The sequence below is a fragment of the Haliotis rufescens genome, unplaced genomic scaffold, assembly GCF_023055435.1.
Source record: "Haliotis rufescens isolate VD_foot unplaced genomic scaffold, xgHalRufe1.0.p SCAF_39, whole genome shotgun sequence".
NCBI classification, from domain to species: domain Eukaryota; kingdom Metazoa; phylum Mollusca; class Gastropoda; order Lepetellida; family Haliotidae; genus Haliotis; species Haliotis rufescens.
The window spans coordinates 2025082-2052670 of NW_025964101.1; the positions used below are offsets into that span (position 1 = coordinate 2025082).

Below are 27589 nucleotides of genomic sequence, written 5' to 3' on the forward strand. Positions count from 1 at the left end.
TTTCGTTGAAGTGGCATACACACAAAACTGTTGGTTCAAGTATGTTTAACTGATCCTAGGGTACATATAATACGTAAATAATTACACATGGAAAAACTATATGTGAGTATATATGAGTTTCATTTTGTCGAATCCAGTTGTTTTTTACTAGTATTCATTCAGATAATAGTATGCTACTTCCCAGCAGCATGTTAACTGCAATGACTGCTTCAATGTAGCATCTGCTGTAGTGATGGCTACACGGGACATCTTCAATGTCCCCATGACGTCAATGACGTGAAGGCTCAAAATGTTTTCAAGCGTAGCTCAGCAACAATGACTACTGACAAGATAAAACAACAACACATAGACTAATTATTACAGCAAGTTTAGCTCGAGTATTACGACACGATTGGGTAGCGGTATGCTCTTGGATTGTTTGCAATTTTACACTCATCACTCATCAATATTCTACCTGTGTCACAGCGGCCTGTAAATTATAAATATTGGCCAGGCAAACCTGGTGGCTTCACAGCAGCATGTTGTTTGAATTTATTGTCAGTAAAGGCAAAGATAATGCGATTTAACCCGAAGATGGAAGGGCTATACAAACCAACCCCGCTTTTTACACCACCCAGTGACTGAAACACTTATTTGAATAATAGCCAAAGATACGACTGCTGGAATATTTAGAACAAAACAAATCATACTGATTACTGACCCATGTATGTGTCTCCTGCAAAGAGGTCTCACATCACCACTTTATGTAGGCAGCAACAAGCAACAAATTTATCCCATCGTCGACATGGCTCAGCTTTAAATCGAAAATATTTCAAATCTTCTGATTTTTGACAAAACAGCTTTAATCTGGATATTATTTCAGCCAATAACAGGATTGCTTGAATATTTAGAACAATACTTGTCATATTCTTTCCTGGCCCACGGATTCGTCTCCTTGAAAGCTGTGCTGACAGCCGAATACCGCAGCAAGGCTGACTTCAGCTTGGCTGCTGCTGGACCCTTGAACTGAACAAAGGATAGCTGCTCCCCTGCTGGACCCTTAGCAAACACGTAGTTGAAGCCCTTCAGAGGTCCATCAGTGAACGCTGCACTGTACTGTGATGAGGGAACGCTAGCACCTAATGTCGGCACATCAACTGCTCTATTGACCTTAAACTCGGGGAACTTATTCGTAGCAGCTTTCAGTTCTGTGTCATGTAGAAAGTTGTTCAGGTCGATGTTGTCGTCAACTAAGAAGGCGACGTGCATGTTGTTGATGTAGGCAGGACTACTCCAATTGTATCTGGGGTTGAACTTGGGATCTGACAAAGATTTTCCTGCTGTATACTCCACAGTCTTTATTACGTGGTTATCGAACATGTTAAACTTTAGATCACTTCTGTCAGATCCTGCCAGAGTCGTATTGGGAACCCCTATACTCCTCGGATCCACTCCCCATGATGCCGCATCAAGAAGCTCTTTCTGGAACAACATATTCTCAACTGCATCTCCTCGAAGGTCCACTCCAACCAGTGGTTTAGGGAGCTCTTCTGAACCGAGGACCTGAGTGTAGAAGTTGACAGACTTCGAAAGATCATCTGTTCTTGTTGCAAACTCGAACATACCGTAGAGTTGTCCACTGATCCCAGCTGCTTTCTTCCATCTGTTGTCAGGGTGATTGTCCAAGAAGGCTGTGGCCACCCCCTGTCGTCGGCAGTAATTTTTGCCAAGATTGTACTTGTAACTTTTTGTAATTCGGTTTAGTTCCAGTTGCTCACCCCTCGGGCCTTTAAAGAAGGCCATTGATAAACCATCAAAGTCTCCACTGTCAAACGTAATACCAAGCTGGTTTTCGGGAACGGCTAGTCGCTCAGCCTCGTTGTGAACTGTAACAGGCCTGTTGACCTTGACCTGATCAAAACCAAGAGCATGTGATCTTTTTTCTAGTTCAGCAATGTAGTGGTTGAAATCGACGTCGTCCTTGACCCAGAAACACACAATTGGGGCCGCGATGTAGCATTGGCTGGTGCGACGGTCACGGATGTCAAAGACTTTTGAGGATGATTTCTCCACAAACTCTACAAGTTGGAGGATGTCGTTGTCAAAGACGATGAAGTTTCCGCGCACCTGCAGATACAAACGCATATTAGCTACCGTTCATCCCGAGTCACTGATACATTCTCTTCATACATTTATATGTGACAATGAGATAAGGGGCTTTGTGGGTGAAAACTCACATTTGGACTTCTCATTATGATTTAAAACTACAGTATCTTAGGAACACACCCAAAAAATTCACAATCTTTACAAAGATACATGGTATTAAACATTTGGACTCATTTTCTCCAAAGTCCGATTTTCAGACTCATAACTGCCACTGTATCAAAACTATAGCTTAAAGATATACGATCTCGTGACCATGTCGTTTGCTTAACACTGTTGAAGGGTGAGGGTACTTGGCAAGTCGAAGATCATCGAATACTACAATAACAATGCAAGTGATTGGTAACATTTCAAAGGTGTAACCTGTGAAGATCTGGGTTAGAATAGGTCTTCAGCAACCCATGCTTGCCGTAAAAGGCGACTGTGCTCGTCGTAAGATTGATGAGGCTGACTAAGTTGATAAATGCCATCTTAACCCAACTGCATAGATCGAGGATGTCTATCACTGGATTGTCTGGTCCAAACTCGATTATTTACAGACCGCTGTGATATAGCTGGAATATTGCTGAGTGCTCCGTTAAACAACAAACAAACAAACAGACTAATAAGCTAATCACCAAAGCGTGTATTTATGCTTTATCAAACACGACGTATTACTGACTTGTACACAGCCTTGGAAAGAAGCAATATCAGAAACAAACCAAGTCTACGTTCCACTTCATTATCTTTGTTTGTAAGGATGGATGTACGAGGACGAATTCTAAAATGTGTTGCCAGTAGGACAAGGAGGGTGAAAATCAACTGTTTCAACTGAGTAGGACCAGATCTCATCCTGAGTAATTGTTCACACTCTGGGTACCTATCTTGCAGACATATAGAGTGCTGATGTGGAGTCTGTCTGTAAGCATGGACTGCGCTGACACGAAACTGATCCCATCATATCAGCGATTTGCTGAATTGTAACATTTCGGTCAGCCAGAACCATGCTCTGGATAGCCTCTTACCTCTTTGCCTCTCAGAACGACCAGACCTATGATCATTTCCTTCATCGCTTAAATTCAGCAGCCAAGTTAAATATGAATGGCAGTCATCCGCAAGCGTGCTTTTGATATGTCTGAGTACTATTTCCTTTGTATGCAGGTACTTGTCTCAAACTGACCTAATGAGTACCGTTATTCTCATTGTTTTTACGGATTTCATGAGTACATGAACGGATTTCTATATACTGACCTGATGAGTACCGTTATCTCATACATGCTGACCTAATGAGTACCGTTTTCCTCTTTAAACTAATTCATGAGTACCGTTATTCCCAATATACCGTCTTCTTGCATACCGTTATTCCCTAAAAACTATTATTTAGGTCATTATTTCCTAAATACTGACTTCATTTGTGCCTTTATATTATGAGTAAGTGTATCCCTTATATGCTGAACTCATGACTGCCGTTATCCCTTATATGCTGAACTCATGACTACCGTTATCCCTTATATGCTGAACTCATGACTGCCGTTATCCCTTATATGCTGAACTCATGACTGCCGTTATCCCTTATATGCTGAACTCATGACTGCCGTTATCCCTTATATGCTGAACTCATGACTACCGTTATCCCTTATATGCTGAACTCATGACTGCCGTTATCCCTTATATGCTGAACTCATGACTGCCGTTATCCCTTATATGCTGAACTCATGACTGCCGTTATCCCTTATATGCTGAACTCATGACTGCCGTTATCCCTTATATGCTGAACTCATGAGTACCGTTATCCCTTATATGCTGAACTCATGACTGCCGTTATCCCTTATATGCTGAACTCATGACTGCCGTTATCCCTTATATGCTGAACTCATGACTGCCGTTATCCCTTATATGCTGAACTCATGACTGCCGTTATCCCTTATATGCTGAACTCATGACTACCGTTATCCCTTATATGCTGAACTCATGACTGCCGTTATCCCTTATATGCTGAACTCATGACTGCCGTTATCCCTTATATGCTGAACTCATGACTGCCGTTATCCCTTATATGCTGAACTCATGACTGCCGTTATCCCTTATATGCTGAACTCATGAGTACCGTTATCCCTTATATGCTGAACTCATGACTGCCGTTATCCCTTATATGCTGAACTCATGACTGCCGTTATCCCTTATATGCTGAACTCATGACTGCCGTTATCCCTTATATGCTGAACTCATGACTGCCGTTATCCCTTATATGCTGAACTCATGACTGCCGTTATCCCTTATATGCTGAACTCATGACTACCGTTATCCCTTATATGCTGAACTCATGACTACCGTTATCCCTTATATGCTGAACTCATGACTGCCGTTATCCCTTATATGCTGAACTCATGACTGCCGTTATCCCTTATATGCTGAACTCATGAGTACCGTTATCCCTTATATTCTGAACTCATGAGTACCGTTATCCCTTATATTCTGAACTCATGACTACCGTTATCCCTTATATGCTGAACTCATGAGTACCGTTATCCCTTATATGCTGAACTCATGAGTACCGTTATCCCTTATATGCTGAACTCATGAGTACCGTTATCCCTTATATGCTGAACTCATGAGTACCGTTATCCCTTATATGCTGAACTCATGAGTACCGTTATCCCTTATATGCTGAACTCATGAGTACCGTTATCCCTTATATTCTGAACTCATGAGTACCGTTATCCCTTATATGCTGAACTCATGAGTACCGTTATCCCTTATATTCTGACCCCACGAATGCTCTCTCTCTCTTTACTGAACTTAAGTAATGGTATCCCTGATATGCCGATATACCGTTATGTGTCAGGCTCAAGTATGTTATACATATGTACATAACTTTTAAAGATTTGTTATTAAGTAGTAAGGTTGTATGACCTTGTTGCCATTTAATAAGTTTAGTACCTTTGATACTAACATTAAACAATAAGAATATAGTATTAGTTTGTATACATTTTAAAAACAGTTGCTACTAGACCTATCATGGAAGGACATCTCATATTGCCGATCTTGAGTCAGTTTACCTTCATATGAGGATAGAGATAGACAGGAAGAAATTCATTTGCACTTGAGGTTAGTTGATGACGTATAGTATAATGTTGTTTACATGGATGATTTCAAGTTATAATAATTAAACATAGGATGTATTGTGTAGTGCATTCTGATTTGATTTATTAATATATGTGTACCATAGTGAGTGAGTGTGTGAGTTGTGTTTAACGCCGCTTTCAACAGTATTCCAGTTATATCACGGCGTCATGTGATGAAGGTCTATGACGTTTATCACGTCGGTGAAACCCACGACCACGGGTATCGTGCTGACAAACCTAGAAACATAATCGGGGCGAACCGGGATTCGAACCCGAAATCATAGGTTTCAGGCGTGCCCAAGGGCACAGCGAAACGCGGCGTTCAGACGACTGGGCCACCCGTGCCCCCTGAACATAGTCGATCACCGGGATAATCAGCGCGGTTGTGACAATCTGGTATGTAACCACCTTTATGTTTTTTGCAATTATAATAATTCCTAAAGTTACAGTCGGCATGTTCATTATCACCAAATAATTGTATAATTCTATTTATATGTTCTGCAGCCATGTGTCTTTAGCTATTCTCCAGATAAGTTGAACTAAATGGATGCGGTATAAGTGTTATTTACAGATGAAACATATATATGGGTATTTTATAAATTCCCATAAATATATTATTTCATATATATATATATACAAAAATTAGGTAAATGTTCACTCGGTGTACATGTAATATATAATAAAATAATAAAGTCCACGTTAGTCCATCATCTTCTTTATATAAGTTTCATACATAGTACTTGTCAGTTACACTGAAGAGCTGTCATGAGACAGCGAAAGTACAATGTATGAAACTGTAATAAAGAAGATGATGGACTAACGTGGACTTTATTATTTAATATATATATATATATATATATATATATATATATATATATATATATATATATATATAATGCAACAGAACTCTCTGCATAAAGCCGAATAGGTTGCACGATTCCGACAAGAGCATGTGTTTATGAATCACTATCAAATAGTAATGATACCAGGTGTTCGCGGAAAGGTCAGCGTATACTGCACCACATGCGAAGTCAAGTCAATTGTTCACCTGAACTGATGCGTCAAATTTGGAAATGTCCTCCACATGTCTACCATAAAACTTTTTGAAAGCTTTACTGGGGCCTTGAATGTTGTAACCTTCATCAAATAACTTCTGAGCAAGCGTCGTATGACGCTCTTTGAAATTTTGGTAGAAACAGCATACTCGATTGTTTCTCAAAAGTTTGGACATGTGAACACCAAAGGCTGGAGCTGCTGGAATATTGCTCGACATGAAGGAACAGTTGACTATTGGAAAGTTGGCGTCATCCCTCTTTTCATACAGTCTTGTGGTGAGTGTTTTGTCACTCTGAATCCTTATGCATAGCTCTTAATATTAAACAGATGAGGCGGTTTCTCTGGTTACCTTTATTTCTAGTTCAGGTGGGTAGATCAGTGGAAGGGAATTGGCTATTTGATTGTTATTGAACTATATCAGATCATCGATATACCTGAAGCTTAAGTTTAACTTCTTGGCCAAATTACCTTTGACTTTGACTTTGCCAATCCGAGCAGAAATTCCGAAGGGAAGCATCCTTGCCTAAATGTCTTACCCCAAATAAATAAACGTCATCAGTCTCACACCCTACAGTTTGTGGCTATTTGGGATGCTTCCTCTATTAGCCAAACTAGCGCTGTGACAGATAGTCCCTACATGTTAACCACAGGAGTTCCGTTATCCCCGATATACCAATCTCGTGAGTGCCGCTATCCCCTATTTACTGACCTCGTATGTACCGTGATCCTTTATATCAGGGACTCCAAGCTCGGCAGGGTTAACCCCTTGTGTTCTGGCGTCCAGGATCTCCTTCTGGAACATCCGGTAGTAGTGAGAATCTCCACTGAAGGTGAAGGCCAACTCGGGCACCAGCATCCCACCAAGAACCTTCGTGTAGAACTGCGTGGACGCCGTCAGGTTGTCCGTCGTCACGGACATGTAGGCGATGCCATGGAGGGAGTTGAGGTTGCTGCACAGAGCGAGTTGCATGAGAGCAACGCCCAGCAGCAATGTTGGTGTTGACAGAAGCATTGTTCTTGGAGGTGTGAAGGACATGGTAGACAGCTACGGATATATGTTGGCCCTGTAACGGATAAAAACAATTCTGTCGAGTCATTAAGGACTTTGAGAAAGTACCATATTGAAGGAGATACGAATAACTGTAACAGGAGGTTGTAAACACCTGTATATTGTCCCAGTGGCAGATTGATGTAATCTTCTGGTGATTTACGAAAAACTGTGGGAATGTGTCATATTTAAGGTGATAAGATAGTAACAAAAACGACAACATGGGGGCTTGGTGGCTATATTATATAATCTCAAAGTTGAATAGGATATTATTTTGCCAAACTTTGACGAGGAAGGATAAGGGTAATTTTGGATTGATCTTATAAAGCTTGGCAATTTTGGTATGTGAGACTACTTTTGAAGTGACAGATGTTTCCAGACTTCCAAAGTCAAATAATCAACTTTGAAACTTTGTAAAGTATATTTGTATAAATATTACTGCCAGAAGAGGGGGGGGGGGGGGGGGGGTATTGAGAGTACCAATCTCTGCTGCAGGGGTGGATACAGCTTTTCTGGGAGAAGGGGGTGCAGATTTTCATAAAATTTTCAGGCCTTCGGCACCATTGCCTCTTCGCCTAGCCCTGTTCACATTAACACATTCCACTTTGCTTCAGGGGCGAATACAGTTTGTACAGGGATGAAGGATACATATTTTCCCATTTATCTTGGTTTGTTTGTTGTTTAACGCCGCACTCAGCAATATTCCAGCTATATGGCGGCGGTCTGTCAATAATCGGGTCTGGACCTGGCAATTGTGTAATAGTGCTATATGTTTGAGATCATTTAGATAATCCATTGATAGACATCATGAGCATCGATCCGCGGAACTGGGATACGATGACATGCATCAACCAAGTCAGCGACCCTGACCAAGGGATCCCGTTAGTCGCCTCTTACGACAAGCATAGCCAACTTTTACGACAAACATGGGTTGCTGAAGACCAATTCTACCCCGGATCTTCACGGGTCTTTCCCATTTATCATTTAACGTCATCTTTTCACTGACACTCATGAAAGCATAAGTAGACAACGAATGAACTTGTTATTAGTCAGGTAGTTATATACAGTCTGGCACAGTATTAACGACGTATCTTTACTTACACTGTGCGGGATCGTATGTTTCACAAAATGACCAACAACGATTTACTGTGCTGAATGTAGGCAGTAAATGGGTACTATGAAGCCATGTAGAAGCAAACCACAATTCAATCATTTGGAAACATCAGCCATTTAAAATGTTCACGTTTGATGCTTTGATGAAGTAACTTTCAAATCCTTGGCAACAAACTAATAACCTTTTATGTTTTGTAACACTATATCATAATTATTTGGGGCAGTATTGCTACTGTTATGTAGTAATGATTTGAACAAACTTGCATAAGAGAACTATCCCCGAGTTAAATCATATAAAACACACGCACATTTTATTAAAACAATAATTAATACAATAAACCACAACCAACGAATGTACGGATCTGCATGGCTAGATTTATTATTAACGACATATTTGTTTTGAACCAAACCAAAGAATATGTGGTTGGCATACGTACTTTTTGATACAAGTGGATGGTTCTTTTTGGCATTACAAATTTAACACTTTAGGGCTATGTGGGTCGGAGTCTTTGCCTGTAATATCGCACTTCTTCCAGGAGGTGCTGACCATTTGAACCTACCCAAAACTTTTATGAGAATGTGAAGACTCCACGACACTGCAGCCTTCTTCATTACCCAGATTGTCAGAAGGGCTGTATCCTGGTAGCAAACCTGGGTACTCTCCCAATGTGAGTCAACGGATTGGGAGGTACCAAACCTAGGCACTGAGAACAATGGGGAGTCGGACAACTTGGTACTTGGGATGCAAGCGTGACATTTCGAAAGCTAGGTCTGCATATTTGCCATGTTTTTCCTGTATCTTGTCAATCACATTAGTGTCATAGCAGAACATATTCAATAATATAAATGATTTCATTGGATTTATAAAAGAATGACAAGATTAGGTTTCCAAAGAATTTTGTATATATCATTTTCCATGACGTTCTCTACATATTCTGTAGAACCTGTGTCAAGACCAAAAGCATGGCGAAGACGGTGATAATAACATCAAGCCACTCCGTCATGTTGCTTAGGATACTGTGTTTGTGCCAAAGCTGGGCATCCACTCACAATGTGTTTGACAGTCTGAAAAGATTGGCAGCGAAAACAACCAGATCTGTCTTGACGTCACCACCGTGTCCTCCACTACACGGCTTGACCTCCTGGAAACATCAACGTGCCGACCGCTCGCCTCGTCGGCGGGGTGCTATAATTCCCCTATCAGTTCTGAAGGGTCGGAACCGAATCTCATCAGTGAGAGTATCCATTCATCTCACACCAACCTGGTTTCTCCTGGCTTCATATTGGTCGATCACGTCAGACAGTTATCACACTTGTCCATTAGTTGGCTGTAGCAGCTTTCGAACGGGGACCAGTGACGTTGTCCACACTCCCGCCCCTTCTTTGAAACATTGTTGACTAAATATAGTGTTCATGTCCATGAATTCTAGGGAGGGTGTCGTAAAACGTCATGATTTCAATCATTACCAGTCGATGGTGGACAGTTGTCTGTAGATGCCATAAGATGTACCAATAACTCGATCCACTTCATATTAACGACAGTGTCTTCATCGTTGTTGTTTTCTTGAGCCCTTGCATCACGAATTTCAACGGAGTTCATATGTCGAGAAATGTGTGCTTTCGCACGACTTGTACCATTTATTGTATTATTTGATCCTACAGGGACGAAAGAAACATAACATATTCGTTGACCATATATACAGTTGAATGCCCAATGCGGTTGGGGATTCCTGGCCTCAACTTATGCAGCTGCTACGTTAACATTGTATCTTTTTTTGCTCTCTGGACCAGTTTGTATTTGTTGTGTTTCTTGTGCTCTGGACCAATCAATATGGGACACGTGTGCGTTCAACAATGACGTCATGTCATGTCGCATCGGATTACATATAAATTACCAGGCCATGTGCATATTCATTAAGAGTACAATTTCTTTTTTCAGGCTTACAACGGTACTATTTCAAGATGGTAATTTTCGACGAAATCCGAGCCCATGAAATCCGTGGGCAGGCGTAGCCGTCACTTGGCTGACAATTTTATATATTATTGTCTATATGTTTCTAATGTTATTTTGTGTATACTCCATTTTATGCATTTACCACAACTCTGTTAAACGAGAACAAATAGCCCGAACATGAATATAGCAATACCGTTTTCATTGTCTATGTATCCCTGATTGCATATCCCGTATGCTGGTATGTCTCACTGTTCTTCAACTACATGTATACCAATCCTGAATTAATATATGGGTGACGTACTGAAAATAATATCACAATATTGAAGAGGAATCAATTACAAAAACTAAACGTAAAGAAATGTTTACAAAACGAAAGCAAGTATCTACTGTTTGCAAGATGTGCATTTGAAAAAAACTATGGAGCAAAATATTAAAGAATGGGGAAACAAAGACTGCTACTTAGCCATTACAAGAGTTATTCTAGAGATGTAGCCATACTTTGTGTCAATAACTTTGACTGTGAGATCGAAAACGAAATATACGATGTAAAAGGCAATATGCTTGTTGTAGAAATAACCATTAACGATTACAAGTTAGCTATTGTTATTATTTATGGACCAAATATAGACGATGTGGAATTCTATGACAATTAAGAAACGACAATTAGATCTCTCGAAAATGACTATATTGAGACCGGAATATTATGCAAAATTATTCACATGAAGTATTAAATTACAAAAAATGTAAATAACCCAAAAGCTTGAGATAGAATTCCCAAATTTAAGGACGAATTGGATGCAATATATGTATAGCGTGAACATAACGCCTTCAGCAAAATATATACATGGTGACAACCAACACCTCTGTAGCACAACGCTTGGACTACTTCTTAATTTCCCACAATATGTTGCCTTCCGTTATGAAAACGGAAATAGAACCTAGTTCCAGATCGGACCACTCACCAATATCATTGACCTGTAAACTTACAGATCTTAAAAGGGGCGTGGGTTTGGGGAAGTTCAATAATTCTCTGTTAAAAGACGAAACGTATGTAACACTCGTCAAGACTACCATTGAAGAAACAAAGCAGCAGTATAAAAAAATGAAGATATACCATAGAAACCGAATTTAATGTAGATCAACTTTTCTGGGAAACAATGCTTATTACGATAAATAATACAATATTCATCCTACAAAAAGAAAAGCAAAATATACGGGAAAGAATAACTCAATGAAAGTTAACTCTTCAGACTAAACAATTAGATGAATCCCTGGAGTAAACAGTGAAATTCTGGCAGAAACTACGATAGTCAATACAGAATTAGAAGAAATCTTAAAGCATAAAACAAAAGGGTAAATGGTACGGGCAATGGCACAATGGATGGAGCAAGGGGGAAAATCAACAAATTATTTCTTAAGTTTGGAAACAAGAAACTATCTAAATAAATCCATAAATAAAATAGAACAGGAAGATGGCAGAATGATTGAATCACAGGATGATAGGAGGCAAGATCCGTTCGATCTACTTATTAAATTCAGTGCTGATCTCGACGAAATGATTAGCTTGAATTATGACAATGCATTTAGAAAATGTGAAACACTCATTTTCATTTAGTCTTCAAGAAACCTTACTCCCTTACCGTGCTAAAATCACTAATTCTACTAAACTGTAACAATTTATTTGCATTTCTACCAGATTCACCAGATACTAAGCTTTCTACCAGATTCACCAGATACTCAACTTAAGCGTTTTCAAAAAAGGTGTTTCTTATTCATTTGGGGAGGTAAACCCGACAAAGTAAGAAGTCAAATTATATGTGAAACACCAGATGGAGGTATAAAATGTCCTAAAGTGCTAGAATCAATACATGCGCAAAAAATATTAAAGGTATGTAGAGCATCAAAATCGAAACCTTTAATGCATTCGAAATTACCTGCAAGACATTAAGATTACAAATGATTACCAAGATAAATAATATATACTATAAGGCCGGATAGGAACTCATAGAGAACACCTACATCGAGCGTATAATTAACAAGGGTATCCTAGCACAATATATATAGCATAACGAGAACATACCATAGGAAATACCAGCATATTCTATAAAGAATGGTTTGTAAAAGGAATAAGTGTCATCAATGATATGCTAGATAATAACGGACAATTCATGTCATTCGAAACCTTTAAAACCGTTTCCATTTTTTTTTTACCTTCACATGTGTTCTTCTCGAGGTTAAACAATTCTGTCGAAGCCAGCGATTATCAAAATTTGCCATTAACCTACAATTCCCTTTCTTACCATTTCATAAATATTATCTGAACAAACAAACAAAAAGCTTCACATTATTTCTAATAAATACTTATTAAACATATATGTGAGAGAAATAATCATTTTGCGAATGGGAGTACGAACTTGGACACTACATTGACGAACAGGTCAGGAAGATGATCAATTCTATCTCGTTAAGGTGCACGAACGTGGCTAAACTACAATGGTTCCAGTTTCAAATTTTAAACCATATATTGCCAACAAACTGTCTTCCTAATAAAATGGAAGAGTTGTAGCTACTGTTCTGAAGAAGCAGAATATCTTATAAATATTTTTTGGGAATGTAACAAAGTTAGCTCCATCTAGCGAGACATGGAAATTTGGATATCGCACAAAACCAAAAACCCGGTAACAATACCCAAAGAAAATGTTCTTTTGGGTTATTTATCGAAACATAATAATCCTTTAAACCTTATCATTATTTTGTCAAAACAAATCATTTTCAATTTTAGAAATAATAAATATCCACCAACATTCCAATCTATACAGAAGGAGCTGTCTGAATTTTATTAGTTATTTAAATAAATACTTCCGTCATTAATTGTAATAGAGATTACGTTAATAAGCTTTGGTCAAGCCGTTATTTCTCTGACTTGTCATGCAAAACTGTCTAAATGCTCTAGAAAAGAAAACCAAATTATAAAAAAAGAGAAATGGGAAATCCACTTGTGACTCGACAACGTAGTACGATAAAAAGTGAGTTCTGCTCAGACTTTCGACGTGACTCCATTTGAATCAGGTTTTGTTGGTATAGTGTACATATGTACATATAGATATTAACACTTCAATGTGTGTGTGTGTGTGTGTGTGTGTGAGTGTGAGTGTGAGTGTGTGTGTGTGTGTGTGTGTGTGTGTGTGAGATTGATATCTTCATTTCTTACATAACATTAGAGAATTATAAAATACACGTAACTCCAAAGTATGTAGTGTCAAGTTGTGATACATGAGTCAACAGCCTGCAACAGAGCTGAACAAACACATGATAAACTTTAATAGACCTGTGTAAAAATCACATGTTTTGACATGTTGCAACTTCAGATAAAGACGACCCCTTTCTTTGGATGTAACTGCGTTGCTGGATTTGTTCAACACTAATGAATTAAAACTATTTTGATATATTCAGAAATCTTTAAAGTACTGTTGCACGTGATAATTATATATAAAATAAATACATTATTCTGTTACTGCTTAATCATTCCGTAAATTTTTATTCTTAATTTGAGATTGGGAAAGTAAGCACGCATTCTATTTTCAGCGCGGGATTGTCTTATCATGCCAACTGTTGGATAGCTTTTAGAAAGAGTGACGCCAAGCCTCACGTCAAAGAGTGGAAAGTGGTGTCCAGTGCCTTTTCTTACAACCTATTCAATGCACTCTAAAGTGATTGGCCCACGTGGATCAGCAAAAACCTTGGCCCCTCAAAATCATTGCCAACAAGCAAATCAACGACTGGAACTGGGAGAGTTGACAGTCTTGTCACCAAAATACACTCTCGAAAATTGCAGGACACCCTCTAACAGCAAATACTGGAATCTCCTCGTGTCTCTTCAAATTAGTTGCGGGTCATAATGTAAATTTATTATATGTTCCCTAACAACAGCAGCCTTGGGTAGCTGAACATCACTCCTCCTCAGTGTTAATGACGTCAGAATTAAGCTGGGACACCCACAAATGCACGGGTGATGTTTGTAACTGATATTTTGCCTTCAGCATAAGACAATCAGAAATCATATGCCGTGACACTATCTATAACCAATTCTGATTCAAAGGCCTGATTTTCTTCTCACTGGGATACACAACAAATATTTCAAACTTAACTTCCATATTACAGATTCTCATTATATATTATATGATAATCTGTGTAAGCTATGATGATAGAATGAACACTGGCAATTTTGGCACTGACATTTTTGTTTACAACTAGTTTCAGCAGTTTTAATTCAGATCCCGGACGAGCCCCCTATTTCTGTTACGGTGTGATTTCCAAATTGAAACACAACGGTCAACCAAGAAGTCGGTTCATACAGAACAGAATTGTAAAAACACACAAGATCAACGTGCAATTGATTCTGCTTTCTGAATTTCTATAAACTTGAGTTTCATATAGTCATTTCACAATAAACCCTCCCACACTGGTAGAACAAACTCGATGCTAGGGCAAAGCAACTTGCACCCACACTTGTGCTTTGGTTGGTTATCATTCCCTAAACGTATGATCTGCCATCTCATTCTACCTGTGGGCAGGAGACGCTAGGTAGACCCTGACGCTACTGGTGGAGACACGAAATCATAACTTCTCATGACCTTGACCTTTGTCATTTTACATATTTGCCATGTCTCCGCTGTTGTCCTGCTTGTCATATATTATAAGATGTCAGATGTGCAATTAATGTGCGTTCTCAAACCATCAAGTTGGTTATGCAGTGATATAAACACCCATTCCTTCTGTTTCACTGGGTGAGTGATGGAATGTTGTCTGTACACTGGCTCCTACACTATGCTATTTCAATTAATTCAACAACATTTACCATTTGAGACTGTTCACATTGTTTTTTTTGGTAACATTCTGACATTGTGTGATGTATTATTCATTGAAGTTGGCAAAGACTAGCTACACTTTATCATTGCCTTGACAGCTTTGAAAAAATGTACGATTCGGGTTAGAAAATTGACACGCTCTACGAATATCAATGCTATCATGATGTCATGACGATAAAAGTATGACGGACTATGAAAGACATTCAGTCATGCAGCAATGTGTTGGTGGCGTATTATTCATACATATACTAGTGGTAACATTAAAATCCTTTAACTCGTTATTGTGGCTGTATTTTGTTGAACATGGTATGACATTTTCCACATAGAACTGTTAGTTCATTGACGTTTCATTGATCCGAAAGTACGTACAATATGTTAATGGGTTGATCAGTGGTCAAAAGACAACTCGCGATACAGATCCGAGTAAGAAAATAAGTATGTCGTTTTGGGGTCGAATCAAGTTTTTTTCAAGTTAACTGACGTCCAAAAGAAACTTTACCAGAGTTTGAAATCACTCTTGCTCAAAAACAACCAAACATACATGCATGAAGTAAAGTATATTGAGAAGATCAATATATGAACATAATCAACACTGAAAATGACAATCATACCGCGACCGAGAATGACGTCAGAGCCCCTCAAAGTTGGGTGTGGTACAAAACTCGAGCTTTCAGAATCATGGACAATAGGCAGAGTACATAAACAATTGCTCACGTTCAATAACAAGTCATTAGTAGCGTGTGTGACCACCAAATGCCTCAATACACGCAAAAACTCTTCGACGCACAGAAAAAGTCAGTCGTCTGATGAGGTCACGTGGGATTTGACGCCATTCTTCTTGGAGGGCCAAGATCAGTTCTTGTCGGTTGGCTGGAGAGTGTGGTCGTTTTCGAACACGACGATCCATCAAGTCCCAGAGGTGTTCTATGGGGGACATGTCGGGTGAGCGTGCAGGCCACTGCAGGACGTTTACGTTGTTGGCTGCGAGTGACAATTCTGGCTGTATGGGCTCTAGCGTTGTCATGCTGATAAATGGCACCACGTGGCTGCTGTTGGAGAAATGGTAGGACAACTGGACGAAGAATGTTATCCATGTAACGCTGAGCTGTCAAGTTTCCGTCAACGATGACCAGCGGTGTCCTATCCTGCCCACAGATCCCTCCCCACACCATGACACTCCCTCCACCATAGGGTACGACCTCCTGCACGCAACACGCCGCCGTTCGTTCACCCCTTCGGCGGTAAACACGTTGTCTTCCATCAGCCCTAAACATACAGAATCGACTTTCGTCAGTGAAGACAACCCTCTGCCAGTCACGTCGTTGCCAACATCGTACAGTCCGGGCCCATCTCAATCGCAGACGACGATGTTGCGCTGTCAATAGCTGACCCCTGTATGGTCTAAAAGCCCTGATTCCATGAGCCCTGAGTCTCCTGGCCACTGTCTGTCGACTAACCCTGTGACCTAAGGCATTTGTCGCCGATGACGTCATTGTCAGGAAGCGATTTCGGAGGTGCAAGGTACGCAAGTACCGGTCATCATTGGGCGTGGTCACCCTGGGTCTGCCTGTTCTTGGCCTGTCAGCGGTCCGCCCTGTCTGTCTGTAACGTTGCATCAAGTTGGTAATGGCAACACGGGAGCAACCGAAGGTTCGTGCAATATGGGCGTGGGTGGCTCCCATCTGTACCATACCCAAGGCTCGTTCACGTTGTTCGTTTGTGAGTCGTGGCATTTCTTTTGTGTTTTTTATCACTGTGGATGTCTGACTTGCCGTTGCAATCGTTTTATACCTTTACCTGCACGTGCATTTGCAGTTGTCCGTGGTGCACGTGTTTTTCACTTTTTCGCGTGTTACTTCGCAAACATGTCACAGTCGATTAACATTTTCTGCATACACTATTGTTGTATTTAGGTTATGTCTTTAAGATAGACTTCATCGAAATTTTTTTATACTTTGTCTGAAATTTATATTTTGGACGTCACTTTATATATTCAGATATACTACTTACTAAACTTAAAATCTGCTATAGTGATGGACATGGGCATCTTTAGTGTCCTCATGACGTCAGTGAGATTTCAAGCTTAGCACAGCAACAATGACTTCTAACCAGATAAACACATCTTCCCGAGGCAAGTGAGTTAACTGACTATAAAAGTCCAGTTTCCACCCTTGTCGAACTAGGCTGGTATTATGGAGTTACATTTTGGCTGGACTAACGAGTCTATGCATAGTCCAATCAAAATCTCGCTCCGAAATCGAAATCTGGTTCGTAAAATGTCATACAGATTTCGGTCGATTGCAGGATTTGCAAAGCATGTGCACCGCTAACTCGTTGTCAACAGATATTTTCTAAATCTTTTCATGTTTTTAATGAAGGTGCTCACGTGATTTGATGCACTTCGCGATGTAAGACTCGTTTTATCACAATATATAGATCTTGATTATCGATCAGATCGTCTTGACTTGGCGCCGCAGTTTTGGTTGCAGCAAATGCAAGTGATACGAGAGGTGGAATCTGATTGGTTCACAGGAGAGGCATAGAGGGACATAACTCGTAATAGCCACTGGTGGCGCTACGATCGAACCCAGGATTCGAGCCTTTTTCGGCAAGGGTGGAAACTGGACTTTTAAAGTCAGTCAACTCTCTTGCCTCGGGAAGATGGATAAACAGGGTTATGTTAATCCTCTCGTACACAACCAAGTGATTGAAACACTAAACAGGCAATGAATCCCTCTCATCGACACATTTTCCTGCTCAATATATAACACTTTATTTCATCTGATCTTTGGTAAATTTAACCCACAATTTAGAACAAGTAGAGCAAAACGCGTGATATTCTTTTCTAATCTAAGGATTCGTGTCCTTGAAAGCTGTGCTTATATTTCGCTGCTGCTTGACACTTGAACTGATTGTCTTGTCCAGACTCGAGTATTTACAGACGGACGTCATATAGCTGGAATATTGCAGAGTGGGGGGTTAAACAACAAACAAGATATCGCCTACATACTGACCTCCTGAATAGCTCTCGAGTACCGTTATTCTCTCTTTACTGAATGAGTACTGTTACCCCTAACATAGCGACCTCATGAGTAACGTTACCCCTACCATAGCGACCTCATGAATACTCTTACCCCTAACATGGCGACCTCATGAGTACTGTTACCCCTAACATAGCGACCTCGTGAGTAACGTTTCCCCTAACATAGCGACCTCGTGAGTAACGTTTCCCCTAACATAGCGACCTCATGAGTAATGTTACCCCTAACATAGCTACCTCATGAGTACTGTTACCCCTAACATAGCGACCTCATTAGTACTGTTACCCCTAACATAGCGACCTCATGAGTACTGTTTTCCTCATATACTGACCTCGCATGCACCGTTATCCCTACATACTGACCTCATGAGTACTTACATCAGTTATCCCTTACAAAAATCAACAGTCTTCTCTAGTTGTAGTACAACTAGTACAATCAGTTTTCTCCACTTGTCACAACACTACGTACAAACCCACGTACAACACAGTTGATGATGGACTAGCTGGTGCGTACAGATCAAATGAGCGTGAATATCAAGAACGAACTGGCAACTTATATACAAAGTTTAAACTTAATACATAGATAAAACATAATTAACACTTGACATATATTTTCGGTTACAACACTTGCATGGTTTGTTCAAGTTCTGAAATGGTACATGTTTTTTTCTTTACAGAAATGCCTCTTACTCGAGCAACAGTAAATATATCACGTGAATAAAATGCAAGATGCAAGGGAAATTCCACCATAGCCAATCACATTTACAGACATATTGTTTTGCTTCTCAAGTTCAAACTGGACATCACTAAGTTACCATTACTTTCAAACGAGACTGGCTGGATGGCTGACAAGATAGACCAAATGTTTTTGGATAACAATATCTTTTTACTATCGTTCTTAATGTTGTGTATAGCTTTCTTATCAACAATGAATTAAAGGAGATGAATGTAACTGCTACCTGCTAGAGGAACATACTCAGCAGCACTGACTTCTACGTGTGGGGTTTTATCAATTGCCAAACCACTCCCCCTTGATCTTCTTACTCATCGCAGTTAAGGATAAAAACATATTCATAAGAAAACTCTGGTTAAAGTTGGGTCTTCGTGTTGTTGTCGAGACATCCCCAGCTAGAGCCGCCACTCGTCTCACACAAACCTAGTTACATTTCGCCTCAGGGAACTATCAAACCTGTTATTTGTAGAAGGGTTCGAACAGGCACTAGTCGAGCATTGCTGATTAAACAGTTTGGTTGCCCGCGTCAGTAACATGTGGCTAACTGGGTTGGTCGTGTGTTGTCATCTGATAAGTGTGATAAGTGACAGAAGACGGGGACGTTTCGCCCCATTGACCACATGGCCTGAGTTACGCTTCAAGCTTGCTCGACAGGTTTGCTTGTTGTAGACGTCACGTTGAAAATGTATGCAAGCATTGTTCACTCTCGAAATGTTCTTTTCCATTAATTGTATGCCTGTGTCGAAAAAGGTCATGATTCCGGCTGAATCAACGTCTGTACACAAACATTCACAACCAGTCCCTGATGGTGACTTTCCATCAGGATGATGCTATATGGTTTGCTGTTTTACAATGCCCCTTCTAATCCCGCGATGGGGGGGCTATACACACCCGGCTGGGACACCCGGCTCTGACACCCGGCTCTGACACTCGGGTCTTACACCACCAAGTGATTGAAACACTTAACAGGGAACTGATTCATCTTGTTGACGACGTGTCCCTGCTTAACATAAAATACATTTTTCGATAAACCAGGTTTGTTTCTGAATAATGGTTTAGCTAACAATAGAGCTGCTGGGGTATTTAGAACAGAACGAGTCATATTCATTTCTGACCCACGGATTCGTCTCCTTGAAAGCTGTGCTGACGGCCGAATATCGCACCAGGGCTGACTTCAGTTTGGCTGCTGCTGGACCCTTGAACTGAACAAAGGATAGCTGCTCCCCTGCTGGACCCTTAGCAAACACGTAGTTGAGGCCCTTCAGAGGTCCATCAGTGAACTCTGCACTGTACTGTGGTAAGGGTACGCTAGCACCTAATGTCGGCACATCAACTGCTCTATTGACCTTAAACTCGGAGAATCTATTCCTGGCGGCTTTTAGTTCTGTGTCATGTAGAAAATTGTTCAGATCGATGTTGTCGTTAACCAAGAAGGCGACGTGCATGTTGTTGATGTAGGCAGGGCTGCTCCAGTTGTATCTGGGGTTGAACTTGGGATCTGACAGAGATTGTCCTGCTGTATACACCAGAGTCTCTACTGCGTTGTTATCAAACAGGTTGAACGTTAGATGAAGTCTGTCAGATCCTGTCAAAGAAACATTTGCAATCCCCACATCTCTCGGCTCCTTTCCCCAGGATTCCGCATCAAGAATCTCTTTCTGGAACATCATGTTCTCCAGCTCATCTCCTCCAAGGTTCATCCCCTGCAAAGGTTCATGAACCAGCTCTGAACCAAGGACCTGTGTGTAGAAGTTCATAGACTTCAGGAGGTCATCTGTTCTTGTCCCAAAATGAAACAGCCCGTAAAGTTGACCACTGACTCCTGCAGCTTTCTTCCATCTGTTGTCAGGGTGATTGTCCAAGAAGGCTGTGGCCACGCCTTGTCGTCGGCAGTAATCACTGCCAAGATGGTATCGTGTTTGATTTGTAATTCGGGACAGTTCCAGTTGCTCTCCCCTCGGTCCCTTGAAGTAGGCGAATGATAAACCAGCAAAGGGTCCGCTGTCAAAAGTAATACCAAGCTGGTTTTCGGGAACGGCCTGTCTTTCAGCCTCGTTGTGAACTGTTACTGGTCTGTTGACCTTGACCTGATGGAACCCAAGATCACGTGACCTTCTTTCTAGTTCCGCAATATAGTGGTTGAAATCGACATCATCCTTGACCTAGAAACACATGTGTGGGGCCGCGATGTAGCAGGGGCTGGTGCGACGGTCACGGATGTCGAAGACGATGTCAGATGAGGATGATCTCAGCACATACTCTACAAGTTGGATGATGCCGTTGTCAAAGATGATGAAGTTGCCGCGCACCCGCAGACAAAAGCGCATATTACCATTTATCCTGTGTCACTAATAGTCCCTTCATGTGACGAAGTTTTTCTGGATTTATTTGAATGTGATAAGGACATCATTACCTCCCTATACTATGAAGGGAAGATTCCTAAAATGCTTAAAACATTCCATTTCCATATCATATATCAAAACTCCAATTGCCTTGCTGTATGCTTAAGACTGTTCTGAGGTTGATGGGTACTTGGGAAGTCAAAGATGATTGTATAGTACAATAACCATGCAAGTGATTGGTTAAATCCCAAAGCATGTATGTATGATATATCACATATATGATGTTCAGATGTTCCAGCTTTGCAATCCCTGCCCCATAGCAGCCCGCTCCCTCCCTCGCAAAAATAAAAAATAAAAAAAATGATAAAATTTAAAAAATGAATTAAACAACAATAAATATAAACAAATGAGGTCATGATGGCATCAATAACCTCGTCTTTACTGGTAAAAACCATATTACGAGGTTTGATTCGTTTTTTTAGTCAGAGAATACTTGTTTAGAAGAGTAAGGGCCATAGGGGTAGTAATTCATATGATTCGTTTCTCAGTTTTCTCCATTTTCAAAGGTTCCATCGCCCCTGTCAAATTTTCTAAATGACTTCTCGAAAACAGTTGCAGTTATCAGACTTGGTGATCGTGTTTTCCATTTGATGATATTCTCCACACATGCTGAAACCCCCCATTACACGAGATCTGTGAAGCCACGAACATTTCAGTCATTACGAGTTGTTCCTGTGCCCCAAAAGATAACACTAACTGAATACCCCATTTACATTGATGCATTATCTTAATTTCACCAACATTGCCGTGATCTGGACGGTGAACGGCATAGTTTCCCTTTGAGAGTGACTAGAAGCAACGGTATCCTTACAGTGAGTAAGTGAGCGAGTATGGTTTTACGCCGTGTTTAGCAATATTTTAGCAATATCACGGAGGGGGACATCAGAAATGGGTTTCACACATTGTACCCATGTCGGGAATCGAACCCGGGTCTTCGGCGTGACAAGCGAACGCTTTAACCACTAGGCTACCCGACCGCCCCGTATCCTTACAGTCATCACTGCACACAAGTTTTCCTTCACGCATCTTGATGATATGTGTCAGGTGAAATATGAAAAAATATATGATACTTATGATTCGTCATCTGGCCTTCTAATTAGTGCCCTAAAGATTACATCGTTTTTGTGTTAGTAGGATACTGTGTGTTTATAGGGGAACAGCTATATACTGACCTTATGGTAATCCATTAATACGGACCCCAAGAGTACCGTTATCCACTATATACCGACCCCATGAAAACCGTAATATACCCTCAATACCGACCTCATGTGTATCGTTATACCCTATATATTGACCTCATGTGTACACATGTATTCCCAATATGCAGTGCACTCTGTGAAATACAACCTTCAATAAACATTCAGTTAAGGCTTACAGAGGATTTATGTTCATTGAACCAATTAAATGTTCATGCTTAATCCTTAATTGTTTCCTTTATTGATATGCTCGATTACATACTAATTGCGTGAATCATCCATGAAACTGTCTATTTTTTCCCTTGACCCGAGCAGCGTCGGATTATTTAGAGTATACTGTTCATAAGTGTTGTTAACCCCTATGTATTAACGTTATGAGTACCGTTATCCCCTACATATTGACCTCACGACTACAGGTATTTCTTATATATTTACGTCACGAGTACCGTTATTCATATATACTGACCTAATGAGTACCATTATCTCCTGCAAACTGACATTACGAGTACCGTTATCTCTTCCAAACTGACCTCACGAGTACCGTTGTCTCTTCCAAACTGACAGCACGAGTACCGTTATTCATATATACTGACCTAATGAGTACCATTATCCCCTGCAAACTGACATCACGAGTACCGTTATCCCTTACAAACTGACCTCATGAGTACCGTCATCCCTATAAACTGACCTCGTGAGTACCGTTATCCCCTATATCAGGGACTCCCAACTGGGCAGGGTTAACCCCTTGTGTTCTGGCGTCCAGGATCTCCTTCTGGAACATCCGGTAGTAGTGAGAATCTCCACTGAAGGTGAAGGACAGCTCGGGCACCAGCATCCCACCAAGAACCTGATTGCAATGATTGATGCATTTATTCCACACTGAAAGGCCCATAGTACAAATCTTTTTTCGGGTGTGGTTGCAAATATGATGAACAATTCATATTCAAATTAACACAGCAAGATTAATGAACGCTGCTGTACTTTGATAAGTAGACTTTTCAGTTGTCGACATCATGGATACAAATGTTTGTAAACACTGCAGATATGTATATTTAATTCTTAGGTGTTCGTATTTTGAACAAACAAACAGAAAATGAGACTCATCTTCAACATACATTGAAATTACAACGTTTACAAATTCTCAATATTCCAGCTATGTTTCTATATCTGCCTACTTCAATCAAAAATCTACGAGTGGTGCATCTGTGTTATTCTAAATCTTTTTTAGAATTTAAATGAACCAAAGCTTGTAATAATTACATTTCACCAAACATAAAACCTGCGGTGACTATTTTTGTGAGTTTCTATCTTGAAGCCTGACGTACATATACTATGAACGAATCATTGGTTACACATTGGTCATGCCAACCACATCCACAGCCACATTCAACACGGATTTTAAATATTTTCCCTACAATTCTTTATTATACAAATAATTACTCTTGATAAGGTCTTAATATGCGAAAACAATGACCCTCGGAAAGTGTCGGGTCCGAGGGTCCTTGTTTCGGCATATTTACCTCGTCAAGAGTAATCCTTCGTTTTGTTATACCGAAATTCACTTTTAAGTTTATGAAGACTTTAAACCGTCCCCTGTTTCATTACAGTAGCTCAGTTAATTATTCTAATTATTGAAATATGTAAAATAGTACACGCCCATACTCATCACCTGCGTGTAGAACTGCGTGGACGCCGTCAGGTTGTCCGTCGTCAGGGAGATGTAGGCGATGCCGTGAAGGGAGTTGACGTTCCTGGACGTTCTGTCCACGGGCTGCATGACGGCAACAATGAGCAGCAGTGTTGAAGTTGATAGAAACATCCTTGATGGTTGATGTGAAGGAGCGAGTAAATTGTCACCTGTGTATTGTACCAGTGACAAAGTATGCAATATCCTGGCGCGTTTTGAAAGACAGTAATACATATTATATTAAGGAGATCATATAGTACCGAAAACTGTAGTGAGTGAGTGGGTTGGTTTAACGCCGCTTTTAACAGTATTACAGTTATATCACGACGTGTCAGTTTAATGTGGGAGGAAAGCCCGAAGTGATGCAGGACTCAGACGTTTAACACTTTAATGAAACCCACGTGCATGGGTATGGTGCTGACAAACCTAGAAACAAAATCTGGGCGAACCGGAATTCGAACCCACAATCATAGGTTTCTGGCGAGCCCAAGGGACGCAACCCTGCACAGCGTATCTGACAACCTAGACGACTGGGCCATCCGTGCCTCTCCCCCCCCCCCCCCCCCCCCCCCGAAAAAAAAAAAAATTTAAATAAAAAAAAAAATAAAAAAAAAAAAAATAATAATAAAATAAAATAAAATAAAAAATAAATAAAAAATAAATAAATTAATTAAAAAAAATAAATAAGAATAAATAAATAAAAATAAATTTAAAAAACAAATAAATAAATAATAAATAACAACACATTTGAAACTAATATGTATATATATTATTTGACATTATTGTGGGAACCAGGCTCCGTTATTTTACAATAATGGCGAAATTGGGTTTAGGTTAATTTGAAATGTTACGTGTTTGTGCAGACTGCAATATTATAGTTATCATGGCGACCGGGGAATATATTCGATATAAAATTAATTCATATTCATCAACCATTTGAAGCATGATTCAACTATTAAGTGATTCCACTGCATGTTCACTTACTCTGCTTTGTTGACACCCCGACTTTACAAGGACAGATGAGCTACACGTCATGTATCGGGGCAGAGGTCCTCTAAGATAATCGCAACACACACATACTTTAACATGGGCTCACGATAGTTGTAGCGGGACCTGATTTATTTCTACGATACAAAGCGTATGTTTTTCAGTCGCAGTTTACTCGTACCCAATCTCAATTAATAAGTAACACATAATCATATAAAACCCATCAGTTGATACACATAGACAACACAAGGAAACGTAATCATACACTCTCTTATACATTTTATTGAAGGTTTCAAAAATTGATATATATGTACCTGTGTTGCAATGATATGTTATGATTTTAATGATTACATAAGTAATAGTCTATACCACATATGGTGGGGTGGGGTGGGGTGGGGTGGGGTGGGGTGGGGTGGGATGAGGTGAGGTGAGGTGAGGTGAGGTGAGGTGAGGTGAGGTGAGGTGAGGTGAGGTGAAATGGGGTTGAACGTCGCGTCCAAGATTATTGCACTTATATAGCGACGTGCATGCTCGTGTATGTATCTGCTTGTACTAGTCCGGACTAATGCCGATTTTATAGTGCTAGCTCACTGAGATACCATACCGCATTTTAACATGAATACCCCACTCAGACACAGTATACTGACTCCGAGCCGACCAGTCCTTGTTTTAGCCCCTTAATGCCTAACGCCAGGCAGTGTGTGATGTGGCCAGGAATCGAACCCTTGACCTTCCCCTCTCCACTAGACCACGGAGACGGTCCTGTTTCACGATAGAACATAAGGGGTATAACTCAGACAGTACCCGGTCAGTTTTATACCTCTGTTGTAATAAGACTTATAAACCACCTTTGACGTCATCCTATTGTTCTCCAGTCGGGTTAAATCTCAAAAACGGACGTTGTAATGTCCCCGGGATTTTATAGGATATTCAAGTCACATTTGCTATATAATGTGTTATAATATCCCTGGGATTTTATTTATATAACTTCCGTTCAGATTGTAACATGTAATGAAATGTAAAATCAAATGACAAATATTTTCTTTATATTCCCGAGGATCGAACGCGCAACCTTCGTACCTGCAGCCCAGTGAGTGTTCCACTAGGTGAGAGAGACGTTGTTAAGTCGCACTGCTTTTAAGAATGTCCTTTTTAAGATCCGTAAGCCAGCAACAGATAATTTACGCCCGTTTCCTAATGTTCATGGAAAGTATGTTCGACACATAAAAATATTGATAAATGATTTTTAAAGTTTCTTTTTTCGGTTTATAAGTAACATAAAACACTTCCCCTCGGGTTCTTATGATTTTAAAAACCCTTTCCCTCGGAAAATGCGGGTTTTAAATATCATAACCCTCGGACGTGTTTTATCCTATACATCTAGCTAAACTGCCGGGCCAAATAATACCTACTTATGTTTGTTTGATATCTACAAATGGTTATAGATAGCGATGTATTTAATACGGGTATCATAGGCGACATTACACGCGTCAAACCAATGTTTATTTCACAACATGCAACTGTTTTCAGCCTTGTGTTATTGATTGACTGATATACCATACGCTCCGACATACGCTGTGACCTACCCGTTCAACGCCTGACTGGTTCCGCGCCTGAAAGTGCATAGTCATGTACAAAAGAAAAGTGCATAATCATGTACAATAGAACATTGTTCTTATCTCTGCCCTATGTTTACAAAGTAGAGAGTTATGTGCCATGGTCTACTACCTGGAGTGCACACTGTCCTAGTGTCAAGGCTATATCCATCCCATGTGGGCCGTCGCTGTTGTACAAACTTTTCGAGGCCGTGTGTATGCTCGGCTGAAGAAGTAGAACAAGTCGAAGGGAGGTAACTGTGTATTTCTGTGTGCTGTCTCTGGATAATAATATACTGTTTGTATGTTGTTTAACGCCGCACTCAGCAATACTCCAGCTATATAACGGTGGTCTGTAAATAATCGAGTCTGGACCAGACAATCCAGTGATTGAAATCATGAGCATCGATCTACGCGATTGGGATACGATGACATGCTTCAACCAAATTAGCGAGCCGGACCACCCGATCCCGTTAGATCTTGGAAGATCTGAAAGGAACCTTGGTAGAGAAGTTGATTTCTGTGTAGTGCAGTATAGAAACTTTAAATTTTGACCTATCCCTGGGCATGAAGATAACCATAGTTCATAGAATCCTGATTTTTTGCCTTATCATGAGCATGTGTTCATGAATCAATGTCACATGGTGATGATACCACGTAAGCA

At 40.3% G+C, this 27589-nt stretch overlaps 1 protein-coding gene across 2 annotated transcripts; it reads right to left on the reverse strand.

The window, feature by feature from the left end:
* Positions 1-818: 818 nt before the first annotated feature.
* Positions 819-27169, reverse strand: LOC124147220. Of its 2 annotated transcripts, XM_048381502.1 has the most exons (4): positions 27059-27169; positions 24326-24513; positions 23345-23503; positions 819-2106 (listed from the first exon to the last, which is right to left on the reverse strand). In XM_048381502.1, the coding sequence occupies exons 2-4, from the start codon at positions 24473-24475 to the stop codon at positions 859-861; spliced, it is 1557 nt and encodes a 518-aa protein (XP_048237459.1). In that variant the 5' UTR covers positions 24476-24513; positions 27059-27169; the 3' UTR covers positions 819-858. The 2 variants fall into 2 exon arrangements, with proteins under 2 accessions (XP_048237459.1, XP_046373818.2); XM_046517862.2 differs by lacking the exons at positions 24326-24513; positions 27059-27169 and adding an exon at positions 7012-7366 and having other exon boundaries at positions 23345-23425.
* Between the last annotated feature and the right edge of the window lie 420 nt (positions 27170-27589).